Source organism: Prionailurus bengalensis, chromosome C1 (assembly GCF_016509475.1).
Source record: "Prionailurus bengalensis isolate Pbe53 chromosome C1, Fcat_Pben_1.1_paternal_pri, whole genome shotgun sequence".
NCBI lineage: Eukaryota > Metazoa > Chordata > Mammalia > Carnivora > Felidae > Prionailurus > Prionailurus bengalensis.
Genome location: NC_057345.1, coordinates 111,390,267 through 111,418,194, shown reverse-complemented (window position 1 = coordinate 111,418,194; position 27,928 = coordinate 111,390,267). Strand labels below are relative to the sequence as shown.

Sequence of the window (27,928 nt, the reverse complement as noted above, 5' to 3'; positions counted from 1 at the left end):
AAAGGAATGAAATGCAAACAGTGTACCCCAAGGGATCGGGCTCTGCAGCTGAGGGTCCCAGGAGTCCGGCCCAAGGAGTATCACGTGCCAATGAAGAGTGCTCCGGGAATGAACCTACCAGAGACCGGCCTCATGATGTCCATTGGCTCCACTTCTTCTTTAACTTTTATCTCAGGTACCGGAGGGCCCAACACAGAGGAGAGATTGCCGGCCACAGCGGCTGATGGCGGAGGGGCAGCTGCGATGGTAGTGACAGGAGGAGTGATGGGGACCGCTCCGGGAATGGTTGAGAGGGCGACGGCTGGCTGTGATGGGGGGCTCGTGGCTGCGATCATGGTTGGGATGGTCGGTGGAGGCTGCTGAGCCGTGGGAGGGACTGCAATGGTGGGCTGGTCATTGCTTTGACTGGACACGGTCTCCATGGACACAGTGACTGGAGTGGTCATTGAAACGTGGATTTCTGACTTAGGCTTGGTACTGAAACACGAAAATGAAGATAATGTAGCAAACATCTCGGAGGATGGGTGTTTGTCCAGTTCTTTTTGTACAATGCACAGCACAACCCTAACTCTATTAGTTTGATTCTAGATATTGAACTTTAAGGTAAGTTTTAAAAATATCCCCACCTGGGCCCACCCTACCAAATTTTATAAGCAGTGATAAAATTAACTTAGAAAATAGCATTCACTTAAAGTCACATCATCAAAAGTCAAAGAACTTTTACTACATTAGTCTTTTTTCTCCCCTAATTCCTTAATGCACATGTTGCCTTACGAAGTTTTGTTTTGAAATCACAATCATATTCACTTTGTCTGTAGTTTCTTGTAAACCTATTTCTTATAGAAGAGGAAGCTCACACACATGGTAATGATTCAAAAGAATACAAATTGAAGATAATTTTCTTCCACTTCACATACCCAGCCCCTTACCCAGAGGCATCACAACTTTCTAGCTATTTTACCAGAATACTTCAGGCCTCTAAATTAGCTATACGTTTAATGTTTAAAACTGTTTATCTGAGGCGCCTGGGTGGCTCTGTCGGTTAAGTGTCCGACTTCGGCTCAGGTCATGATCTTGTGGTTCTCATGAGTTTGAGCCCCACAATGGGCTCTGTGCTGACAGCTTGGAGCCTGGAGCCTGCTTCAGATTCTGTGTCTCCCTCTCTCTATGCCCCTCCCCTGCTCATGCTCTGTCTCTCTTTCAAAAAATTAATAAACATTAAAAAAAAATTAGAAAAAAAACTATATCCTGTTTTTTTTGGTTTATCAGAAGTAGTTCCTCATGTCATTACAAATTCTTCTTAAACATTTTTTAAAGTAAAAAAAATATTTTTAAAGACTTTATTTTTGAATAATCACTACACCCAGCATGGGGCTCGAACTCAGGATCAAGGGTCACATGCTCTACCGACAGAGCTGGCCAGGTGTCCCAGTAAAATATTTCATTTAATAGCTGTAAAGGTTTACATACTAATGCTGAAAATTCAGGATATGAAAAGCAGTACTTTTCAAGGTATGAAAAGTACCCCCTCAAGTTCAAGGCCAAAAACAACTGGATTTCCATAGGCAAAAAATTCAACATCAAACCAAATCTCATACCATATACAAAATTGAATTCCACATGGATCATAAATCTGAGTTTAAATGTAAAACTATAAAAGTTTTATAAAAATACAACTCCCTCCCCCCAGGATTTAGTCAAGAGTTCTTAGACATGATACCAAAAGTATACTCCAAAGAAAAAAATGATAAATTGAGTTTTAGCAAAGTAAAGGCTTTTGCCAAAAAAAAGAAAATAAAATTAAGACTTTTGCTTTGCTAAAGACCACTTTAAGAAGTAAAAGACAAGGCACAGACTGAAAAAAAAATATTTGTGAAACACATTATGTTGATTCCACTTACATGAGGTACCCAGAGTAGTCAAATTCACTGAAAAAAGAAAAGTACAACAGTGGCCCCGTGGGCTGGGAGGAGGGAAAATGGAAGTGGCTGAATAATGGGCATAGGGAGTTGCAGTTCTGCATACATCTGGAGAGGGCTACCCGAGAGTGAGAATATGCTTAACACCAATGAAATGTACACTTAAAAATGGTTAAGACAAACAAACCAAAACACATTATTATCTATGATAAAAGAATGATATTCACAATATATAAACAACTCTGTAAACTCAATATTGGGAAAACATACAGTCTCAATAGAAGACAACATGAATAAGGAACAAACTTATATGAATAAGGAACAAACACTAGAGAAAATATCCAGGAGGCAAACAGGCACATGAAAAGATGTTCAATACCATCAGCCACTAGAGTCGTGCAAATTAAAGTCTTAATGATATCCTACCACACCCCAATCAGATGGTGAAAATAAAACTTAAGATTTTATAATAGCAAGCACAGGAAAGGATGTAGAGCAACTTGATATACCAAAAACCTCCTAGCACTAATAAATGAGGTTAGCAAGGTTTTAGGATACAAGGATCTCACATGTTGCCGGTGGAAATTTGAAATGGTACAGCCAGTCTGCAAAACAGTTAGGAAGTTCCTTATAAAATGAAAAATACATGGACCATGTAACTTAGCAACTATACTCTTGGGATTTTTATCCCAGAGAAGTGAAAATATATGTCTACCAAGGAAGTTGTACCTGAATGTTCATAGCAGCTTTATTTCTAATAACCCCAAACCAGAACAATCCCAATGAACTTCAATAAGCAAACGGGTAAATAAGCATACGGGTATACCCATGTGATGTAACATTACTCACCCTAAAAAGAAGAAATTACTGATACATAGTACAATTTGGATGGATCTCAAAAGTACAACATTTGGTGAAAAAATAAGCCAGCATCATTAGGTATGAAAAAATATATATTACATATATAGAGTATATATTTAATTTGAGATTCCATTTACATAAAACTCTCAAAATGAAAAAATTCTGGTGGGGCACAGCTAAGTGGCAAGGTATTATTAGGTTTGCGGGAAAGGTATGACTGTGAATAAGGGAATATCTTTGTGGCAACAAAAGAGGTTCACAATCTGATCATGATAATGGTTATATAAATCTATTCATGGATGAGATTTCAAATATACACCAAAGGGGGGAAAAAACTGGTGACATTTTAATAAGGTCTGTAGTTGGTCAACAGCATTGTACTAATGCCAATTTTTTCACTTTGAAAAAAATACGAGGGTTATGTAAGACGTAATCATTGGGGGAAGCTGGGTAAGGGTACATGGGAACTTTCTGCACTATTTTATAACTTTTTGTGAGTCTTAAATTATTTCAAAATAAGTAAACAAAGGTGGGGTACAGGAAAAGATTATTCTGGAATTAAAGAGAATTAATGTGGGAGTAATGATCTCTGAAAATTCTCTTTCATAAAAGCAACAAAAACTTGGCATTAACAATGTTTTCAGAACTCTGGAAATGAACAATGTAGCAAGATTATTCAAGAAAATCAGCCAAACCTCAGTAAGACCAATAAACTCTGTGGTGTTTAACTTGCCCTATTTTTAACTGTTTTTTTTTTTTTTTTTTTTTTTGAGAGAGAGAGAGAGAGAGAGAGAGAGAGAATGGGAGAGCGTGTAGGAGAATGTGTGCAAACAGGGGAGGGGCAGAGGGAGAGGGGGACAGATCTGAAGTGGGTTCTGAAGTGGGCTCAGTGCTGACAGTAGAGAGCCTGATACGGGATTCAAATCCACGAACCATGAGATCATGACCTGAACTGAAGTCGGATGTTTAATCCGCTGAGCCACCCAGGCGCCCCTGCCCTATTTCTCTCTCTCCCTTTCCACCGCCAATGGTAGGCTTGCTAACCACCAGTCCATGCTTACAGCAAAAACCAGCAGCCTGGCAGCTACCAGAGGGGCTAGAGGCCCTTCAAACCCTCTTGACCAGAGAACTATCATTATATAAACTGGTTGCTCCCATTTGCAAGACTGTCTTATCTACCAGACCTGCTCAGTGTGAACACCTTTTCCTTCTAGAGTACTGGAACAAATCAGACACAAGTGATCAGCTTCCCAGCTAACTGATAGGATGGTAACAAGTGGGGCAAACAATAAGCTACCCAAAAAGCTTTAAAGGAAAAGTTGGAGAATGAAATGTCCACAGGGGCTTCAAAAAGCTCCAACGTATTTCTGGCAAATTCAGGAAGCAATATATACATGTAGGACTGTGTGCGTACCTTGGGCTGTGCAGAGCCCAGGAAAGAACCAAGAAGGACAGAGGTTCTCACCTCTGGCTCTGTGTAAGCGAAAAGAAAAAAGAGATGTAAAACCGCCTGCCTCAGTGTTGATGGGCTACCCCAAGACACACAAGGCCCTTAGCAAACACAGAGACTTACTGGTTCCAGGCATTCAGGCATTCAAGGAAATCGGTTTAATCATTAGATGACTACAAAGCTAAGAGTGTATTCAGTGGCCACTCTAGACAAAGACAGTGATTTTAAAGAATTATTTTACAAAAGTCCCTAAACAACCAAAACCCAACAACAAACCCCAGCAGCAACAACAAACCCCAGGGACGTGTGGGAATCTGATTTCCAGAGTTGCCACACACTGTTTAAAATGTCAAGTTTTCAACAATAATTCTGAGGTATGTAAAGAAACAAAGCAATGTTTGAACATGGTGGGGGGGAAGCAATAAAACGTTCACTAAGGATGCACAGGTGTTAGGCTTACTAGTCAGAGAATTTAAGTTAGCTATTGTAAATATGTTTAAAGAACTAAAGGAGATCATGGTTATAAGAACAGCCTAAAAATCATGTCTCAGCAAACTGAGATTAATAAAGAGACAGAAATTATTAAAAAAAAAGACCAAAAAGCAATTCTGCACTTGAAAAATATAAGAGTTGAAAAGAAAACAAAAAATCACTAACAAGACTCAAAAGTGTATTTCTGGGGCACCCAGCTACCTCAGTTGGTACAGCATGTGACTCTTGATCTCGGGGTCATGAGTTGGAGCCCCACATTGGGCAAAGAGATTATTTATAAAAAAAAAAATATATATATATGTATATATGTATATATGTACATATATATATGTATATGTGTGTATATATATATATATACACACACACATATACATATAGCAGTTGGAAAAAAAAAACTATATTTCAGCAGGCATAGGAAAGAATCAATAAGCTCAAACATACATCAATTGAGATTATCCAGTCTGAGAAACTATAAAAAGGGGTAAGGGGGCGCCTGGGTGGCTCAGTCGGTTAAGCATCTGACTGCAGCTCAGATCATGATCTCACAGCTCGTGAGTTTGAGCCCTGTGTTGGGCTCTGTGCTGATAGCTCGGAGCCTGGAGCCTGCATCGGATTCTGTGTCTCCCTCTCTCTCTGCCCCTCTCCTCCTCATGCTCTGTCTCTCTCTCTCTCAAAAATAAATAAACATTAAAAAAAAAAACCTTAAAAAAAGGGGGGGTACACAGGAGGAAAAATAAACAGAGCCTCAGAGATCTTTGGGACAGCAATAACTATACCAACATACACATACATAATGGGAGTCCCAGAAGCAAAGAGAGAATGGGGCAGAAACAATATCTGAAGAAACTGCGCCAAAGACTCCCCAGATTTGATGAAAAACATCAATCAACCAACTTGTGTAGGAAAAGCTGAAAAAACCCACACCTAGACACATAATTAAATTGTCAAAATGCACGAATATATATATTAAAAAAATTTTTAAGTAGACTCCACACCCAATGTGGGACTTGAACTCATGACCCAGAGATCAAGAGTCACATGCTCTACCAACTGAGCCAGTCAAGGTACCCCCCAAGGAATTACTTAAAAGTGAAATTCTGTAATTTGATCGCACAAAAAAGGGAATATATGGCAAAATACTAAAAGTTAAATCTAGTTGAATAATACTGTGTTCTCTATTTTGTTCTACATTTACAGGTTTTCATATTAAGAACTCCAAAAAAGAATGCTATGAGATAAAGTTGAAGATATCGCCTGCAAAGAAAAAGAGATTTTCAATTTAAACTTCTCCCAGCCATTGTATTATTTAAGAGTGTAAGCAGGAATTCTGTTTATGGAAAGATGGCCTGGACATACTTTTCCATATTCTTCCTAGTTAAGTATAGCTGAAATCATGAGTATTAGATATAAAAGCAACAAAACAGCTGCTGAGAGATGAAGGCAGACTGGCTAGGGCGCTCAGGACCAAAGGAAGACATAGCAGTGAGTTCCCTGGGTTTCCTTTCTGATTGTGCTCCAGTCTGGGTCCTGGAAGGCCATAATACAGAAATGTCAAAGGGCACAGACAAAAATCCCAAGAAAAGTCTGCTCAAGGAACCAAGGCAGGAGCAGCTGAGCAAGACAGGAGACTTCTAGACAATAACTGCTCTCCCAGTGAAACACCACAGAAATGACTGTGGTCCCAATTCCCACGCTCTCCGGCAAAGGCTGTGGAGAACCTAGACTTCCACACTTGCCAGGCTGTAATGAGGCAGCGTGATTCTCTTTCCGCCATCTCACTATTGAAGTGGTGTCAAAAGAGGTCAAGCAGGGAACCTGGCCTTCAACTCTCCTCTTGGCAGTGAGAAGGCAATGCTTTCCCTTCCCCAGTTGCGGCCATGTGAGAGGAGGACTGCCAAAACATTAAGCTAGAAATAAACTCCAGGGTCTTCTAAGACCATAAAGGTCCAGGTCCAAACAGAAAACCACTCGTCTAACCAAGAGCCAAGAAAATCACAACTTGAACAGGAGATGAATGATGTCGGGTAGCATCTGACAAGGACGTAGAGATCATAAAAATGCTTCAACAAGCAATGACAAATTCAAAAGATGAAAAACAAATTTAAAAGATAAAAAAACCCAGAAAAATCTCAGCAAAGCAATCAAAGTTATAAAAAGATCCAAATTTAAATTACAGAAGTGAAAAACAATAACTGACCAAACATACTCACTGGACATTCTCAGGAGCCCAGTGGAGATAGAATCAGTGGGGTTGAGGACAGATCAATATAATTTACCTAACCTCAACAACAGAGAGAAAGGAGACTTAGACTCCAGAGTGATGGCCCTGCCCACTGTTAGAGCTTGGAGTTGAGGCCACTGGCTGGCCAATGAACTCATAAGTGTAGGTAGTGTGCCACATGAGGGGCAAGTCTTTCGCTACCACCACAAGGGTCCGTGGCCCAGTGAATGGAGTTTGATAGTAATTCTTGCTACAAATAAAAACAAAAAGAGTAAGGGCAGAAAAAGGACATTTCCTGATTTGCAAAGGGTCAAAAATTGACATCTTACGTACTGTTTGTCTGCTGCAAAAGAGATGCTCTAACAAATCAGAAAGTAAATCAAGAAAAAAGGAAATATACGTCACCAGGGATGAGATGAAGGGAATTCAGACCGTGAAGGACAAAGGAAGCCCAAGGGATAACAGCTGGGCACCGAGTCCAGAGAGCAACCAGTGAAGATTGGAGTAGGTGGAAGCAAGGCTTTAAGGAGGGAGGGATGTAAACTAGACAAAAATGGAACTGACAGAGATCTGATAGGTCTGCCTGTATTTGGAGAATTTCTATAGGTTTCGGGGAGAGTCTGAGGATGAATTAGTACTATGTGATTTGTTTTAAAGTTCATATTTTAAATTTATTTTAACAGCTTTTGGATTTACTTTCTAAATCTGTTTTCTATTTTATAACATTAAAATAATTTTTTTAATGTTTATTCATCTTTGAGAGAAAGAGACAGAGCATGACTGGGGGAGGGGCAGAGAGATAAGGAGACACAGAATCCGAAGCAGGACCCAGGCGCCAAGCTGTTAGCAGAGCCAGATGCAGGGCCTGAACCCATGAACCGCAAGATCATGACCCGAGCTGAAGTTAGACGTTCAACTGACTCAGACACCCAGGTGCCTCTCTATTAAAAGAAAACTTTTTAATGTTTATTTTTGAGAGACAGAGAGACAGAGTGTGAACAGAGGAAGGGCAGAGAGAGAGGGAGACAGAATCCGAAGCAGGCTCCAGGCTCTGAGCCATCAGCACAGAGCTTGATGCGGGGCTCGAACTCATGAACCAAGAGATCATGAGCTGAGCTGGTCAGACGCTTAACTGACTGAGCCACCCAGGTGCTACCCCCTCCCCCATTTTATATTTTAATCTTCCTTAATCTTTTGGCTTGGAATTGGTAATACAGTCATGTTTCATTTTCTTTTTTTTTAAGCTCTATGTCCAATGTAGGGCTTGAACCCATAATCTTAAGATCAAGAGTCACATGCTCTGCGCAAGCCAGCCAGGCGCCCCAGTGATACGTTCATGTTTCAAAGGATGTACTGGGAACTCTTGTTCCCTCCCTTAACTCTCCACTATCTCCACACAACACCACTCTACTGCAGTGTTTCACTGAATCTAAGCTGTCAGTAATTATACACCCATGTCGTGTAGCACTTAAAAATAATTAATGACAACATTAACACATCCTTACTTTTAACTCACATATTGGTTTCTGAGATGTTGACATGTATATGTTTGATCTTGTATCATAGTATATTTTGTATGGTTTTTGTTTTATATTTATTTCTTTTAAAAATTTTGCTTTTTCGGGGCAACTGGGTGGCTCAGTTGGTTGCGCGTCCAACTTCGGCTCAGGTCATAATCTGAGTTTGAGTCTGTGAGTTTGAGCCCTGCGTCAGGCTCTATGCTGACAGCTCAGAGCCTGGAGGCTGCTTCGGATTCTGTGTCTCCCTCTCTCTCTGCCCCTCCCCTGCTCATGTTCTGTCTCTCTCTGTCAAAAATAAATAAACATTAAAAAAATTTTTTTTTTAATTTTGCTTCTTCCATTTCTATCCTCTATGTCTACACTGTTTTCTATTTTAATTTTACCTTCATTCTGTGGTTTCTTCTAAATCTTTACTGAGTTCTATCCCTTCACATGTCATCCCTTTATGTCCTGTCACTTAGTCTGCGTTTCATCCTTTGTGTGTTTTCCATCAGTGAGGTGGTGCTAACGTCATTAAGTAATTTAAATTCACAGTCAGAATTTTAAAATAAGTTTCACACTTACTCTGTAACACTTTTCTGGTGCATGTTCTTACTGAACAAATGAGTATATTTTGTTGCTCTTTTCCTACGTTTTAATTTTAGTTATCTTCACATGAATATCCTTTTATTACTCATCAGTGAATGAGGTGGGCTATTCCTAAAAGCAGCAATTTCCATGAGATTCCTTTCACTTGGGCGTGGGAGTGTGGGGAGACTGCTCTGGTTTCAGCTAGTTATTTTTCACCATCCAAATGCTCCCTTCTTTCAGGTGGCACAGAAACAGACTGCCCACTGCAAGGAAGGCCATCTGGGTGCCTGCATGCGCAGGGCCCTACCTCCACAATCTACCTGGGAACCATATTAAGTCCGGGAAAGACTCTGCAAATAGCCCCTGCTCACCTAAGTTTCTGCACATACAGTTGCTTACAAGGAATGTACTTTTGTATGTCGCAGACGCTTCAGTTACTGTATTTTTTTCCCAGCGCTTTAAAAGTTAACTCTAGTGCTACTTAAAACAAACAAACAAACAAACAAACAAACAAAACACTTGAAAAAAAAGATAATGTATTAAATTTGTAAAGTTCAGTGTCTAACGTTGGCAACAATGTGGAGAAAATGGGAACACATTTCATGAGTATATAAACAGATACAGTGACTGGAAATCAGAATTTAATCTCCACATTTAATTTGACCCAGTAACGCTACTTCCAGAAATGTATTCCAGAGAAATGTTTGCGAAGGGGCTCAATGATAAAGATTCACTGCAGTATTTATTACAGTGATAAATGGAAATAATTTAAGTGTTCATTAATGGAGGACTAATTATGGCACCAACACTTCTGAGAACATCACACAGTAAAGGAATAGGAATACAGTCTCTTTTCCTGGTTTTTCATTTTTCTGATCTCCTAAGAGGACATGTCTGAACACGTGGTCTTTGTACCAGGTCTATTCTCTATACTCACTGTTGATGGGCTCTCTTCCACTCTCACGGTGTTAGAAACATGTATCTGCCAAAACTTAATCACCAGCATAGACCTCTATCTTCAATTCTAGGGCTGTATCTACTTCAGAATTTTATATACAACTATACATTTGATATCTCCACTTGGCTGTGTCTAACCACCTGGAGATCACAAGAGTAAAATATTTAGAACTAAACTTAAACTCCGAGAGTTTTTTCTCTCGGAGTGCCTGGGTGGCTCAGTTGGTTAAGTGTCTGACTTCGGCTCAGGTCATGATCTCACGGTTTGTGAGTTCAAACCCCGCGTCAGGCCCTGTGCTGACAGCTCAGAGCCTGGAACCTGCTTTAGATTCTGTGTCTCCCTCTATCTCTGCCCCTCCCCTGCTTATGCTCTGTCTCTGTCTCTCAATAATAAACATTAAAAAAATTTTTTTAAAGAAAAAAGTTTTTTCTCTCCTATTCCCATAGGCTTCCTTACTTCAGAAAGAATAATTCCTTATCTGCAGTCGCTCAGGCAAAACCTCCTAGCCGGACTTCTCCCTTTCTGTCAGAAAATTCTGTCAGCTGTACCTTCAAGATACAACCAGAATCTGAACTCTTTTGAAGACTTTTATTACCTCCACAGTGGTCCATGCCTCTATGATAGTCTAAGGTTGTATTATTTCTCACTTGGTCTCCCTGCTTCCACTCTTACTTCCTTGCAGTTTATTCCCAGCACAGTAGCCAGAGCAGTTCTTGTAAAAAAAAAGTCAAATCATGTCACTCCTATGCCTTAGACCTCTGATGGCTCTCAGTCTTACCCAGAATAAAATCGAAAGGACACTGAATGGTCCACAAAGCCCTACATCATCTGGCCCTCAGTTATATCTCTGAACCATGCTGTGCAACTCTCCTTTCTTTCTAGGCTGGTTTCTCTTGCTGTTCCTTGTATATACCTAACATAGATAGTCCTGACTTTGTGCAGTGTGTGAATCGTACGTATATATGTGTAACTACATTATACCAGCCTCCCACCAACGCAGTTCAAATTTGAGCTACCACTCACTATAATATTAACTGTGAGTAGTTATATAAACTTTAAGCAATTTTATGCAAACTTTGCTGCTGCCTCCTCAGTCCATAAATCACTATGTAACTAACAGATGTGCATCAGGATCTATGACCAATCACATCACTTCCTTCGAAATATGTCCATGACTGGTTACTGAATCTGTTATTCAGTTTATACGGACAGCAAAGTGTGGAGCTGTGCAGTCTCTTGTTTTCCAGAGACAAACCCAGGTGAAATTTTATAATAATGGATGACAGAGAGCAAAAACTGGCCAACACAGATAAAAATGCAGAGAAAAAACCAGTCATTCTGGAAGTGAAATTGGATGTGATTAGAAGATTTGAAACCAGCAACAGCAGAGAAGACAGGACAAGCGCTAGGCCTGTATGAAGATACGGCATGGACCACACAGACAGAATCCAATGAATTGGACTTTGACTTTACCAACAAAGATGGTAAAGTTGCTTATCATCTTTTAGTTTAAATTGCACTGGGCACAGAAAGCCGCTGTGGCAAAATGTAGTATTGACTTCTACTTTGGACTGAGGACTATTCGATCCTATTCAGGTCTAAGTGGTAAAGTTAGCTGGCACAATGAAAGAAAAAGGCCAATTTCAAGGAGAATGGGAAAAAAAAAAACAACCCATGAAAACAAAACAACAAATCCTTTCCTGGCCAATAAAGGCTGGTTTACTTCAAAGTTAAGTAATTAATTAACTTTAATTTAACGAATTAATGTTAAGCTATCTGATGAAGCTGCTAGCACAGTGAAAAGATTCTGCTTTGAAATGTGCACTTGTACTCCACGTGTTAGTTACAGCAGAGGGTTTTGATAAAAAGGATGAAGATATCCCTAGAAGTGAGGCTGGCAAAAAATTTCACGTTAAACGAACTCTTGGAGACAATTTGCCAACACTGAAAAGATACAGGATACAATGTTAGAAGCAGACCGAAACTCAGAAAGGAGTATGACAATTCACCAACACATGGAAAGACTGTCGCTCTGCGTCAAGTTACACAATGTGAAGGCGGTAAGCGCTGTTCAAACTACTCTTGATTAGTTTTTAGAAGACACTTTAGTTCTCAATGTTTCTCATGTTTAAATTACAGTGTACCAAGTAAGTGTTAGTTTTACTACTTTTTTCACTTCCTTATATATAACTGACAATGAGAGAGTTTTGAGTATTTTCAGTGTTTTTAAAGATCCTAGAGTAGGTACGATCCCACCCCCTACAATTATGATTATTTTTCACAGCTGCCCCTTGAATGGTTATTTGTACTTTTCTGCACTACTGCGTAAAGTAACGACCGCATGTCCTCCCACATAATTCCTGGCCCCGCTCTTTGCTCTGACTCATGCAGCTGGACATCAGGCAGCATGTGGCGCTTCCTTCCTGCCCTTCAACCTCTGCTCAGAGAAGGCTTTCTGGATGGTGTCACCTCTGCCTCCCATCGCTTTACGTTCCCTTCACACTGCCTCCTTTTCCTTCACATATTTGTTTCTCTACACCCACTAGAAAATAAGCTTAAGGAGAATGGACACTTTGTCTTAGTCACTCTTCTATATTCCCAGATTCTAAAATAGTATCTGGCACATACAAGGCATTCATAATTTTCTTCTTGAATGAAGTTTTATGAAGTACATCTAAATACATTAACATGGCAAGCTGTTACTGACAGAAGTAAAAATGGCAAGATACAGAACACTCTAATCAGCAAGATTCTGTTTTTAAGACTCAATCTATCTATCTGTGTACACAGACAAAAGATGCAGAAAGATACTTAATACTGTTACCAATCAATATTAATTCTAGCTAGTGGGACTGGCAAGGTGGGTGGGGAACAGGACAATGATTTTAACTTTATACTTTAAATGTTCTTACATTGCCTCTCTTTCCCAAAATAGTGTTACTGGTGGAATGAAGAACAAAGAAAGCAGCATGTATTAACTACTGACATGATGCCATTTTTGACAGCAATGATAACTGGGTGTTTACTATGAGGCAGGCTCTGTTCTAAACACTTTAAATGCATCATTTCATTTAAATACACAAGAATCCAATGAAGCAGATATTATAAGTATGGCTATTTCATAAATAAGAATCAGAGAGGCTGAGAAATATGTCCAGGTCACACAGCTAGAATGTGGACATAAAAAGATGCACACAGGCAAATTATGTAAAATTTGTCACACGTTAGACTCTTTCCTCCTCAATTGTGTGCAGTTGGAACCAAGAGTGATAACATTTATGTGCTCACCCTGCAGGCCTAGGTGACCCAGATGTACTCCGCATAGAGCTTTCCACTCGAGGGCTAGCCACTTCAGGAGGCTGAGGAGGAATGAGGGTTTTCCGAACTGCCATTCTGAAAGAGACCAGACAAACCCAGAAAACAACAGTCCGAGGGCATTAAAGGATAAGAAGTAAATATTTGCTAGGCATAACTATGACAAAATAAAAACACTACATTTGCTAGGCATTTTTTAAAATGGTTTTTAAAATTTTATCCAAATACTATAGATATGTTATTGAAAATGCCAAATTGCACTAAAAAGCTTTTAACAAAACACAGGTCCCCTCCATCTCTCCCCATTTCCTGCCCATCTCTCTCCAGGAAGCAACCACTGTGACTCTTTTAGCTGCTGCTTCGACCACGCCACATCTCCTTTCTACTTATTATCAAACTTAACATCCGTATTAAGTGTTCCTCCCGATCACTGTTGTGTTTACATGTTTATGTTGACCTGAGAAAAAGTTCCTGGAAGTCAAGTGAAAGAAAGGTGACCAAGTTAGTGTCACTGTGCCATCCAGTAGAGGCCACGTGTGGCTCAGATGGGAACCAGCGGGCTCAGCAATGTGGAAGCTGTAAGTGTGACATGGGCAGTGTCGGCAGAGTGCTGGAAGCAAATGCCAGATGAGCGGGCTGAGAGAAAATGGCTTGAACCAGAATACACCATTTTGCAAAGCCTAATTAATGGATCCAGACAGTGATCACCAAGTCTGCTAACATCTCAAAATGGGGGACTACCAGACATTTTAATTTATAAACTGGTCTTGCCAAAAATAAAAAATAATAAAAAAAGAATCTATTCAAGCTTTAGATTCAAGTAACAAGAGACAACGTGGCGGGGACAAGAACAGCAAAACCAAACTACAGGGGTAGTGGGCTAAATTGATATCCAAGTCCTAATCCCTGTACCTGTGAATGTAATAGAGTCTTTGTGAGTGTAATTTAGTTAGAGATCTCAAGGTTAAGATCTTTCTGGTGTGGAGGGTAGACCCTAAATCCAATGACTGGTATCCTTATCACGGAAAGGAGAGATATTTGAGACAGAGAGACACAGGAAAGGTCATGTGAATACAGAAGAAGAGACTGGCGTGATATTCCCACAGCCAAAGGATTGCCAATAGCCACCAGAAGTTAGCAAGGAGGCATGGAATGGATTCTCCCTGGGTGCATACACAAGGGAACACCCTGCTGACATCCTGATTTTAGATTTCTAGCCATCAGAACTGTGAGGATAAGTTTTTTTTTAAAGATTTGATTTTTATTTATTTTTGAGAAGAGAGAGAGAGAGAGAGACAGAAGGCACAAGTGAGTGAGGGACAGAGAGAAAGAGAGAGAGAAGTGGGGCTCAAGCTCACCCAAAGTAGGGCTCAAGCTTACCCGATGTGGGACTTGAATTCATGAACCGTGAGATCATGACCTGAGCTGAAGTCAGATGCTTAATGACTGAGCCTCCTAGGCACCCTAAGAGATTTATTTTTAAGCAATCTCTACACTCAACATGGGGCTCAAATTCACAACCCTGAGATCAAGAGTTGCATGCTCCACCGACTGAGCCAGCCAGGCACCTCTGTGAGAATAAATTTCTGTTGTTTTAAGCCGCCAGATTTGTGGTAATTTGTTATAGCAGTTCTAAGAAACACAAAGGGGATGTAACTGACAAAACCCTGGGAAAGACAGGGAAGGAGAGGAAAAAGTTTACAGGACAAAAGACCAAGTTTCTTCAACAAATAAATCGCAAGGAAAAAAGAGATGAAGGAAATCTATATATAGAAGAGCCTTAGGAGACATATCAACTAAATACAATGTGGGCACCTTATCAGAATACTGATTCAAATAAATTAAAACAAAAAAGTTGTGACCTCTGAGACCCCTAGAGATCTGAACTAGATATTTGATATTATGAGGTTATACTTTTTCATAAGTATCTCTCAATAGACATATGCCGAAATGTCTACAAATGAGAAGATGTACTATTTAGGATTTGCTTCAAAATAATTTGGTAGAAGGGGGTGGGTAGGCATCTAGATTAAACATAATTGGTTGGCTATGAGGTGATAAGCTGATAACTGAAATTGAATGATGGGTATAACATTCATATGTTCAAAATTTTATTACGTTTAGTTTCCCATAATAAAAAGTAAGACATAAGACCAATTCCACTAACTACCCCCACAGAAAACGAAGAAAACAATTAAACATAGTGAGATACACCACTCTATATCCACAGACTAACCAAACTTAAAGAGTGTCAACAACAAGTGCCGGTGATGATAAATGCGATGACCCCCCCCCCCCCCCACCGCCTGCTTGGAGCATACGCAGGTACCTACCAGAGTTGCACATAAAGCATAGCCTACAACCCAGCCAATCCCCTCCTAGGTATGTAACAAATACATTTAGCTATGTGTCAAAGGTCATGCACAAAAATGTTCAAGATAACATATGGCCCCAAACTGGAAACAACCCAAATATCCATGGATAAACTATGGTACTGTTATTTAATGGCATCTCACATAGCAATAAAAATACTACAATCACATACAATTAACGTGGATGAACTAAACAAAGGGAAGGAAGATGGAGTCATACAAAAACACGTAATATATGATTCAACACAAATGCCACAAGAAGCAAAGCAAGTCAACAAGGTCAAAAGATAAACTGCTTAATTCCCTTTGGGAGAAAGTATTGGTAGTATTCTGTTTCTTGCCTAGATAGTGGTTGCATGCTGTGTTCACTCGGTGCTAAATTACCCCATACCTGCATTATCTATGCAGTTTTCTATACCTCAGTGAAAACGTGGAGAGAGAAAGAAACTGGAAGAAAAAATGGAGTTAGCAAACTCCTTTATTTTCTTTGGAAATAGTAGCAAAAAAACCCATGAGAGCATATTTTTGCTTTCTATGTGAAGGAAACACCAGCGAGAACACACTGGTAAACAGGTGAGAGGGAGGAGAGCTACAGCACTGTTCTCAGCAGGCTAGAAAGGCAGAGGTCAGGGGCTCCAGAGCGAAGGGCTGAGAGTCTGTCCACAGTAAAAGATGAGATGAGTAGAGTGTGGGATACAGATGCCGGCAGGTAGGGAGATTGAAAGCTACAGTTGACCAAGTTCTCTTTTGGGTGTTTCCATTTTTCTCAAAAAAGTAGGGATCAAGTTCATTAGCTGGTAGTGAACATGCGTAAGGAAGTGTGGGAGTTCTGAGAGGAGCAGGGGGCAACTGTCCAGGAGAGTGGCTTAGGACAGCATCCTATGCTGGTCTTCAAGATCCTAGTGAAGGTCTTTGAGGTTAAGCAAGGCCAGTCAACACAGTTGTTTACCCCACCAAAATCTGCTGTGCAAATTCAGCAGAAAGTTGGATTTGAGTCTGGTTTTGACAAAGTGAAGAGGGGTGCAAGGAAGTGGGGGCCATATGCAAGGAAGTGATTGCAGCAGACCCCAAAAACTGAGTCAAGGAGAGGAGAGAAAGGTCATGAAAGGGGGTAGCATCAACGGGTGGAAGGCTCCCTGGTGGGTAGTATGCTCACCACTGCTGGTGAGGTAGGAAGACAGAAGGTAGGCTGTGGGACACCGGAGGACAGAAGAAAAGGTCAAGGAAGGCTTGTGCTTGTGGGTTTGTGCTGATGGATGGGGGAAGACGGAGAGGCATTTAAGCAACTGAGAAATCAGAGACCTGGGATATCATTTCAGACAGAATGACAGCCAGATGTTAGGTACCTTCTGAAGGACATACAAACATACCCCCAAATTGAACTGGAATCTGATCTTGAGCTGCTCTGACCAACAAGGTAGTCTCTGGCCATACGGGGCTACTAAGTACTTGGAATGATGGGCAAGTGCAACCAGGAGCAAAATTTGTACCGGTATTTCATTTAAATAATTTGAATTTAAAACTGATATTTGATTCAGTTATTAGAAAACTTTTCAGTGGGCCTGGAATGACTTGGCTATGTGAAAGTATACTCTTCAAGTGCAAATTTTATGAAATCTGAATACGAACTGAGTGCTTTCGAAGAAGGATGGCTTGAAAGTGGCAGTGAGGCACCAAGAGGACATGGACCCCAGCACCAGGCCCAGTGACAGGAGGATCAGGAAGAGAGACAGCCATTACTTTGGGGAGAGTGCAGGAGTCGAGATCCTGAGGAAGAGCCAAGTTCCACTTAGAGAAGGCAGACACACTCAAAGAGGAAGGAATTCTGATGATGACAACTCAGCTATGGGGGCACAGCAGAAAGGTCACAGGGAGGCAGCCAAGTGGAGAAGGGGGCAGATCTTTTTGTCTCCAGGGTTGTGAGATTTCAACATGTTTATCTAAGTAACTGTTTAAAAAAAGTTTTTTTAACGTTTATTCATTTTTTGATAGAGACAGAGAGTGAGTGGGTGAGGGGCAGAGAGAAGAGGGAGACACAGAATCGGAAGCAGGCTCCAGACTCTGAACTGACAGCACAGAGCCCGACACGGGGCTTGAACTTATGGACCGTGAGATCATGACCTGAGCTGAAGTCGGATGCTTAACTGACTGAGCCACCCAGGCGCCCCTCTCAGTGCTGGTTTATTAACACGCACTGCATCTACTTGTGCTGGGCATGTTGCGGTTCTTTAAATCAGGAAACTCATGCCCTTTAGGTTTGGAAATTTTCTAGGAGTTATTTTTTAAGTGATCTTCCTTCTTTTCTCAGATCTCTCACTGAAACATTACCTGGAGGCGGGATCTCCTGAGCTGATTCTTTGATTTTCTTGTCTTTCCTCTTCTATCTTATTTTTGTGTTCTTATTTTTCAATCTATGTTTGAGAGATTTCCTCAACTATACTTTTTTTAAGTTTTTTTTTTAAGTTTATTTATTTTGAGAAAGAGAGAGAACAGGGGAAAGGAAGGGCAGAGAGAGAGGGGGAGTGACAGAATCCCAAGCAGGCTCTGCACTGTTAGCAGAGCTGGATGAGGGGCTCAAACTCACAAACCATGAGATTATGACCTGATCATGATCTGATAAGTCAGATGCTTAACTGACTGAGCCACCCAGGCACTCCTGTATTTTTTTTTTTTTTTTTCAATTTTAAGTAGGCTCCATGCTGGGTGTGGAGCCCAAATGCAGGGCTCGAACTCACAACCCTGAGACCAAGACCTGAACTGAGATCAAGTCGGACCCTTAACGGACTGAGCCACCCAAGAGCTCCTCCTCAACTATATTTTCCAACTCCTCTGAGTTCAATTTCTGCTGTTGTAGTTTAAATTTCAGGACACACTCTTTTGTTCTCTAAATGTTCCTTTTTGATAGCACTGCCTTCTTGTTGCACAGATACATCTTTTTTTGTCCTTTGAAGACAGCATTCAGTTTTGGTCTTTATTTGCTTTCACTTTTTGTTTTTGTTCTCCTTGCCTTGCTTTATGCTCCAAGCTGCGTTTTTCAGTATGTCTAGTGGTTTGCCAGAAGGCCCTCAGAAACCTGCTTGGATGTGTGTTCATGATTAGGAACGGGGGACTAACGTTTGCTGGAAGCTCTGAGTTCATGGAAGAACTTGCCTACTTTAAATTTCACGTAAGGGGGATCTGATTCCTGACCTTAGGAAACCCCTAGTGCTGGTATCTGCATCTTTTCCCTTCGGCTGGACAAGCCCAGAAAGAAAGTGGAGTCAACATCTCACTTTTGTCAACAGCGTTCAACCACCAGGGTTCTGCCGGCTAAAAGGGAGAAGGGGACTGGTAAGTCTCAGCACTCTGCAAATCTGTTTCTGGTATAATACTCCTGGCCCCCCCTTGTGCTACTTGATCTCAGTGGACCATTTGCAGTGTTAAACTCTCCAGGTGCATGCTGGGGTTGGGAAGGGCAGTGCACTGCAAAGTATGGGTAGGGAAGGGGATGCAGGGCTCTGATTCTCTCAAACACATTTCAATCCTGCTTCTGTTTAACCCAGTCTTCTATTCTCTCATTCTTATGTGTTTATATCTTTCTAAAAAGCCTCTTTGCTAAAAGTTCTATAGGGTTTTGAGAGGATAAGAAATTTAGAAGTGCATGTTCAACCTGCCATGTTAAGTACAAGCTTTGCCCTACATTTTTCATTGATAAGGCTCCTTTGCCACAGACTGATTTATCCTTAAAAGAGAGTCTGGTCTACGGAAAGCTCCACACGTCAGGAAACCCTGTATGGACCCCGCAGCTTATGTTCTCACTATGCTTTAACCTTTATAATCTTTTGTAGACACACATCAGCTCAGTGCAGCCACAGAAACTCTGCTCTATGAAGTGTGACTGCCCATCTTCCACCTCCCAAGTTTTCAAGTTAAGTTTCAGAGCACAGCACATACTTTCCTGCCCATCACCCACCAACTCAGGTTCTATGGCAACACAGTACACTTCTGCTGCTGAATAGGACCCTTACTTAACACACCTGGGAAACTGCTTGTCCTGAACAACAGTGCATGCTGGCTGATGAGGAAACAAAAAAAAAAACAAACGTAGTACACATTAATGTGCTTACCTAGACAAGCCTGAAGGGTCTGTTAGAAGCGACTTAGGGAGTCTAGGATTAAACTCCACAAAATAGAGAGAACTCCTAAAGTAGTATGCAATGGCTGTTTATAAACTAACCCCCCACAGACTCCTGGATTCTTACCGTCCCACAGTCTGGGCTTGGCAAGGCTCTACTGAACAAGCCTGGGGTGAGGTTATTTTGAAAGAGATTAAAAATGTCACAGAAGATGAGAGATTTAGAGTTTGCTACCAGCACAATAGAGAGCCTAATGTTTCTACCAATTATACTCAGAACTAGAGGTGTCATGTGGCACTACTGGGTCTACCTACCCATCCGTGGCGGGCTTCTTCCGGAGGATACTTGGCCGGGGGGACGAGCCCTGGGCCGGAGCATTGGTGCTAGCACTCTGGCTGTGGGTCTGCACCACAGTTGTTGCTGCTGGAGCGGCACTGAATGGACTGCTAATAGGGTTGGCTACAATTGTGGCTCCATCCGCCAATACCACTGCTGGAGGAGAGGGAGAGGGCAGAAGAGAACAAGGAAGAAAGGGAAACAAAAGCGAACATTACTAAAATGTCACATAAGGCAAAAACAATCAGACCACCAGAATTAGAGTACCTGTGTTATAACTGATCAATTTCAAGAAAGTAAGGTTTAGAGCACAATGTTCATCTGCCTAAAAGCAGATGGCAAAGTGGGAGGTTACTAAGTCTATTGATGCATGATCAGTAACAACTTCTCTTTGCTTTGGAATCATAATTACTAATGAATCAGATAAAATACATAAAGTACATGGTAGACTTTAAGAAATGGTCTCCTACAATTCTTGTGAAATACCATTGCCTCTCAACCCCTAAAAATGATACCAACATATCAGTCCACTTTAATTTTACAACTTTACATACAACTCGGAAGAAACAGCAGAATGAGAACACTGTGGAAAGATGAATCAGCTTTCTCAACTTTACAGAGTGCTTCCTAACATGTGCAAATACATATTAGGCTGTTTGTGTATATAGTTGCTAATGTTTACAATGACCCTGACAGATAAGTTCTAGGCAATGTTATAAGGAGGAAACTAAGGCACAGAGAAATTACTTGAAACCACCAAGCCAGCAAGAGGCAGAACCAGGATTTTAAACAATTTTTTTTAAAGTTTATTTTTTTTGAGAGAGAGAGAGAGACAGACAGACAGACAGACACCAAGGGAGAGAGGGAGACAGAGAATCCCAAGCAGGCTCCACACTGTCAGCACAGAGCTTGATGCAAGGCTTGAACTTATGAACTGCAAGATAATGACCTGAGCTGAAACCAAGAGTTGGACACTTAACCAACTGAGCCACTGAGGTGCCCCAGAACCAGGATTTTAAACCCAGTATATCTTTCTTCCACACCAACCTCCCTGCAAAAAACTCAAATTACCTGAAGTCTTTCCTTCAGGCTGAGGCTGCTGAGTACCTATCGGAGCAGGCTGGAGTCCCTGTGTGCTGATTGGGGTTGCTGAGTGAATTCCCTGTGTGCCCATTGGTGCCGGCTGTATTCCTGGAGTCCCGATGGGGGCTGGCTGTATCCCCTGTGTACTGATAGGTGCTGGCTGGATCCCTTGGATATGTCGAGCATGAGAAGCATCCACGGTCATCAACTGCATGGGGTTTAGGTGGACTGTGGATGCCACCCCAACGCCAGTCTGGGCTGTGATGGCAGAGTTTGGAGCCTGAGCAGAAACTGAAAATGAGACAGAAAGTGACTATACGAATGTTAGCTCTGATTAGACATAGTCCACATAAAGAGAAAAACACTAAAATGAAAACAGAATTTTCCACTGTAAAATTTCTAAATCCTGTTTTTTTTTTAAGGTTTATTTATTTAGTTTGAGAAAGCAAGAGCAAATGAGGGAGGGCCAGAGAGAGAGGGAGAGAGAGAATCCCAAGCAGGCAGGGAGCTCGATCCCACAAACCCTGAGAACATGACCTGAGCCTAAATCAAGAATCAGATGCTTAACTGACTAAGCCACTCAGATGCTCCCAAATTCTGTTGTTTTTTGTTTTTTTTAAAAGCACTACATAAAGCTCTATATATTGGAGTTTCCCCCCTCATTTCCTATCAATTTGATTTGATCTTGCTGCAGGTAACTACTAGAAATAGCATTAAAAGCAGGAAAGGCAATCATCCATTAAGTTCCAAACGTGAGCTAGGGAACTGTGCTAAATAATTAAAATAAACCTTCTGAAATACATCTGTAGCTCCCAGGTCAAGAATCTTTGCTTTAATTGACAGAACCACCATCACAAGCATTTCTGATAATAAGAACAAACTCTGTAACATAAAAATGAAAACAACAGCATTCCCAGGAAACCACAGAGAAGGGATTTTTCATGTTTCGTGAAAAGAAAAATACAAAAGATGTTTCTTCTCTGGGGTGCCTGGGTGGCTCATGGATGAGCATCTGACTCTTGATTTTGGCTCAGGTAATGATCTCACGGTTTGTGAGTTCAAGCTCCACATTGGGTCAGCACAGAGCCTGCTTGGGATTCTCTCTCTCTCCCTCTCTCTGCCCCTCCTCCCCCCACATGCCCTCTCTGTCTCAAAATAAAACATAAAAAAAAAGATGTTTCTTCTCAGTCATCAAAACAATCCCGAAAAAAATATATGCACCCCATGTTCATTGAAACATTATTTATTATAGCCAAGATATAGAAACAACCCTAAGGTTCCACTGACAGATAAATGGGTAAATAAAATGTGATATCTATATCTACACACATACACACACACACACACACACACACACACACACACACACAAAATTATTTAGCCTTACAAGGAATGAAATCTTGCCATCTGTGACAACATGGGTGGACCCTGAGAATATTCAGCTAAGTGAAGTAAGTCAGACAAAAACAGAAAAAAACTCGCTATGATGTCACTTGCACGTGGAATCTAAAAACAAACAAAACCAAACCGAATTCACAGATATGAAGAACAGATTGGTGGTTGCCAGAGGCAGGGAATGTAGGGTGGGAGACATATGTGAAGGAGTCAAAAGTACAAACTTCCAGTTATAAAATAAATAAGTCACAAGGATGTAATGCACAGCATGGTGACTAGAGTCAATACTACGTTGTACACTGGAAGTTACTAGGAGGGTAGATCTTTAAGTTCTCCTTATAACAAACAATAATTTGTAATTATTTGAGGTGATGGATGTTAATTAATTAGACTTATTATGGTGCTCATTTCATAAATACACAAATATCAAATCATCAGGTGTTGTACACCTGAAACTAAGATAATGTCATGTCAATTATATACCAATTAAAAAAAGGAAACAATGTAATTTAAGTTCTATAAACCACAGACTGGTTAAAAGGAGATTATTATTATGAATGAGAAAATCACAGCAAAATGTTAGGACGTATAAATTTATAATCATTGCTATATTGCAATTCTTCCCTTGCTGTAAAAGAAAGAAGAAAAAAATCAACACCCACCAAATTATTTCTTCTTGAGAAGTGAGTGAACCTTTGTTGTTTCTGTTCAGTGACGGCTGTGGTCTCCTGCCTGAACATGCAGTCCAGTCACCACCCCAACCCTTTCAAGGGCTGATCTCATTCCACGTGCAGCATCCTCACTCACACTACACTCCTACCCACACCAAACCACTCTGTTCCGAACGCATATTCTGTGCACTTTCTTCACAGACAGAAAAGTGCTTTCCCCCAGTCCCACCGTGGCTCTGTGCTACTCATTCTGAGAGATGCTTTCCAAATGTCACTTCTTTTAGGAAGTCACTCCTGATCTCTAAGCCTACCCTCTCAAAGTAGAAATAACCTTAGCTCAGAAGCAGCCTGGCTTTGCTCAAGCCTTTTTTGTTGGGATTAGCACATTCTCTCCAGTAATGGTTCTTCATGTCTTATCTCCCCATGTGGCTCTAAGCTTGATCAAAGTAAGATGTTTAAGAGTCAACTTTAAAAACAGAGCCTAGAATAGGACCTTACATACAACAATAGGGTTCAATAAATATTTGTGAAATTAACGCATGAATGAATAAATGAATGAAATGGAAAACATCTCTACAACAAGTGAAATTTCGGGAACAATTTGAGATGGATCAATTACTTACAGAGTATATAGATTATGTGTATATATTCATAATTACATATTTGTATCTATACCTAGTAACTAAATAACCAAAAAGATTCTATCTTTATACACAACCAGAGCCCACGAACTAGTCTAATCTATCATAAACTACGTATTAGAGTAATCTCATATTTTGCAAGATCGGAGGCTATTATACACAAATTTTCCTGTTCTCTTCCTGATTTGGAAACATCTTCTTTATAATCATTTACAAAGGAGCCACTTGAAAACACGATATTGTAAGCTGGTTAATAAATCATTCCTTCAGCTGTGTCCACCCATGCAAAGATCCACATGTCTGAGAAATAATATATTACCCCTCCTCTGGACGAACAATGACAGCACTGATACTGGAAGAAGTAAGTGCTGTTGACTGGACTACTCATTTTTCTGTGTTTGTATCCATCAGGAATACTGCAGTGGTAAAAGAAGACACTTGGAAAAATAATAATGTAGAGAAACAGATGGTTGGCAGGATCCCCGATACTTCTGACAGTCCTCTTCTGATGGATGTTTACAAATAAACATTTATATAAAATGATAGTGTCTGCAGAGATGGTTCTAGCTCAAGAGGGACTCTGCATGCCCTTTACAGTTGGATAGCATTCAGAAAAATACATATTGGTCATGAGTTATCTTTTCCAGAAAGGCAACCATGACTGCACTGTTACAGAAGTATCAACTGGCTGAGGTAGATGAAAAAACTTTAAGTGTTGTTACTAATGGAGACTTAAGAATTCTCAGCATTAGATGTAACACACACACACACACACACACACACACACACACACACATACACACACACACGTGAAGTTTACTTAACTGTCAACACGATTCTACCATACTTTTTGCATCCTACTTTTTTTTTAACGTTTGTTTTTCAGAGAGAGAGAGAGAGAGAGAGAGAGAGAGAGAAAGAACAAGCAGGGGAGGGGTAGAGAGAGAGAGGGAGACACAGAATCTGAAGCAGGCTCCAGGCTCCGAGCTATCAGCACAGAGCCTGATGTAGGGCTCAAACTCACGAACCATGGGATCATGACAGGAGCCAAAGTCAGACGCTTAACCGACTGAGCCACCCAGGCGCCCCTTGCATCCTATTCTGACATCAGGTAAACACATTTTATCTTTATAGAACTGTTAATAAAGAATAGTTAGAAGTTTCTTTTGAACAGATGTTATTACTCTCTCTCCCTCTCTCTGCCCCTCCCTTGCTCGTGCTCTCTCTCAAGATAAATAAACGTTAAAAAAAGATGTTATTACTTTGATGTACAGCAAAATAGGACAGAAAACTCAGAACATTTCATCAGCTACTTCCCCACATTAAAATAAGCCATGGAGAAAGTTTTGTGGGGAAAGAAAAAAACAAACAATAAAAAACCCAAAGCAGAGACTGAGGAACCTGTTTTCAAAGCTATTTAAATTAAACCTGAGAATCTGAAAGTTTTAGACCAATGTTGTCCAATGGAGATGTTAAGTCCATTGCAACTGTAAATTTTCTAGTAGCTACATTAGTAAAGTAAAAAGCAGGCCAAATTAATTTTAATGATATATTTTGTTTAAACCAATATGCCCCGAATATTACAATTTCAAAATATAATCACTATAAAATAATTAATAAGCTATTTTACATTCTCTTTTCCATACTATGTTTTCAAAATTCAGGGTAAGTTTCACTTTTAAAAAAAAAATTTGTTTTTTAATCTTTATTTATTTTTTAAAAAAAAATTTTTTTTTTCAACGTTTATTTACTTTTTTGGGACAGAGAGAGACAGAGCATGAACGGGGGAGGGGCAAAGAGAGAGGGAGACACAGAATCGGAAACAGGCTCCAGGCTCTGAGCCATCAGCCCAGAGCCTGACGCGGGGCTCGAACTCGCCGACTGTGAGATCGTGACCTGGCTGAAGTCGGACACTTAACGGACTGCACCACCCAGGCGCCCCATAATCTTTATTTATTTTTGAGAGAGAGAGAAACAGAATACGAGCCGGGGGGAGGAACAGAGAGAGGGAGACACAGAATCTGAAGCAGGGTCCAGGCTCCGAGCTGTCAGCACAGAGCCCGATGAGGGGCTTGAACTCACGAACCATGAGATCATGACCTGAGCCAAAGTCAGACCCTTAACCGAGTGAGTCACCTAGGCGCCCCAGGTAAGTTTCACTTTTTAAACATTTTTTTAAATTAAAACATTTTTATTTGAGAGAGAGAGAGAGAGAGAGAAAGCGTGAGAGGGGTAGAGGGGCAAAGAGAGAGAATCTTAAGTAGGTTCCACGCTCAGTATAGAGCCCAACATGGGGCTTGATCCCATGACCCCAGGGATTATGACCTGAGCCAAAATCAAGAGCCAGACACTGAACTGAAGCCATCCAGGCGCCCCAGGGTATGTTTTGTTCTTAAAGCACATCTCAAATCAGATACTGACTTCAATTTTTATCAGGTAAGTTTTTATCAAAAATATTTCATTTGTATTTTGATTCAATATAATCTACAGTTTTGAAACAGTAGTTTCATGATCGCTAAATTGTTCCAAACATATTCAAAATTTCTCTAATTTTCATTAAGTAAAACAGAAAAAAAATCAGTTTTTCATTTGTGCTGGGTCCCCATTCAAGTGCTCAATGGCTCCATGTAGCCCTGGCTGCAGTCCCGGGTCACACAGTAGAAAGGCAACACCCACAGTCTGGTCTCTTATGCCTAAAGCAAGCTGAGGGTCTCATGCGAAAAGAAAACACAAACCCTGAGGATTAAGTATTATTTTTTCTGGATTAGCAAAAAGAACACTATTTACAAGTGAGGATGGTGAGTGTTGAGCATAACTGGACTGATATTACAAACACAACAGATATCCCACAAAACAAAAGAAGCTCCATAAAAGTACAGCTTTTACCATTTTAACCACACTGCCATTTTAAGATAAACTGTTAACATAATTATCCTCAAGGTGGGATAAAACCATGCAAATATACCAATAAGCAGCAACTTTTTTATAGATCACACAGATGTGATCTAAAACCTTAAAGCCTGAGATTATCACCTTATCTGAATCTGAAAAGAGAAGGTGGAGTAAGAAAACCCATTCTAGAAATACTCACTGGGCAACTTTCACTTCATTGCTTACAAAAACTGGCAAGTTAAAAGTCCCCTAGCAGGGCTTGTACCTGGATACTGTCGGATGGTGGACACAGAGCTGGTGATTGGGGTGTACGTGTGCGCAGCCAGTGGGTATGCAGAAGGTGGGTATGTTGGCAAAAAGTACTGGAACTGAACGGGAACAGACGGTCTATAGGTGGAAGACAGATAATATGAGCCAAAATGGATCTATTTTCTTCTTCACTTTCAAATGATCCTATCCCCCAGATCATCTTCATACCCTTATATGCCATACCAACATTTCCCCAATTGTGTACCAAATAAACTGTCAGATCAAAGGATACACACCAAGAGAGTAAGATTTTTAAAAATACATGGGTACTATAAATAACCATTATCAACAAACATAAAAATGTACACAGAGTACTAATTACCAAACTGACTCAAAAGAAAAACTCACAATCAAAGGTTTGCTCAGCTCAATTCCATTTGAAAGACTCTTAAGTTCAGACTGTTTTTACTGGAAATCTTATCAAACACACATAATACAGATAACCTCAAACTTCTACAGACTGATTCAGAGACGAGAAAAAGAAGAAACGAGATCTAACTTACTTTTTTTTAGCTTAATGTAGTCCTGATACCAAAACTGGACAGGGAGAATAGTAGAAAAGATAAACAAATCTCGCTCTCTACATCAACACAAAAATTTCTAAATAAAACTCAATAGAGTACTATGTAAAATAAAATACATCATGATCAAATAAGGTTTATCACAGGAAGAATGACCCACTATCAGAATTTCTACTACTGTTTTAGATACTATTAAAAAATTAAGAGGACAATCATTTGAAGTATCACAAAAGATACACAAAAAATATTTAATAGAAACTAAGATAACACTAAATGTTAACTAGAAT

At 40.4% G+C, this 27,928-nt stretch overlaps 1 protein-coding gene and 1 non-coding gene across 13 annotated transcripts in view; one reads left to right on the top strand and one right to left on the bottom strand.

Moving 5' to 3' along the window:
• SAP130 (Sin3A associated protein 130) overlaps positions 1 to 27,928 on the bottom strand; it is an 81,878-nt gene that overhangs the window by 17,800 nt on the left and 36,150 nt on the right. For 6 of the 12 annotated variants that reach the window (XM_043576435.1, XM_043576429.1, XM_043576436.1 and 3 more), the window contains 5 exons: positions 27,077 to 27,198; positions 21,201 to 21,503; positions 20,108 to 20,285; positions 13,280 to 13,384; positions 119 to 477 (listed from right to left, as the gene is read on the bottom strand). In XM_043576435.1, coding sequence (XP_043432370.1) covers positions 119 to 477; positions 13,280 to 13,384; positions 20,108 to 20,285; positions 21,201 to 21,503; positions 27,077 to 27,198 — 1,067 coding nt within the window. The remainder of the gene's footprint in view (positions 1 to 118; positions 478 to 13,279; positions 13,385 to 20,107; positions 20,286 to 21,200; positions 21,504 to 27,076; positions 27,199 to 27,928) is intronic. The other 6 variants (XM_043576431.1, XM_043576438.1, XM_043576442.1 and 3 more) reach the window with 4 other exon arrangements.
• Positions 7,048 to 7,201, top strand: LOC122482326. The gene has a single exon (XR_006297115.1). It is a non-coding gene; the product is annotated as a small nucleolar RNA SNORA62/SNORA6 family (small nucleolar RNA).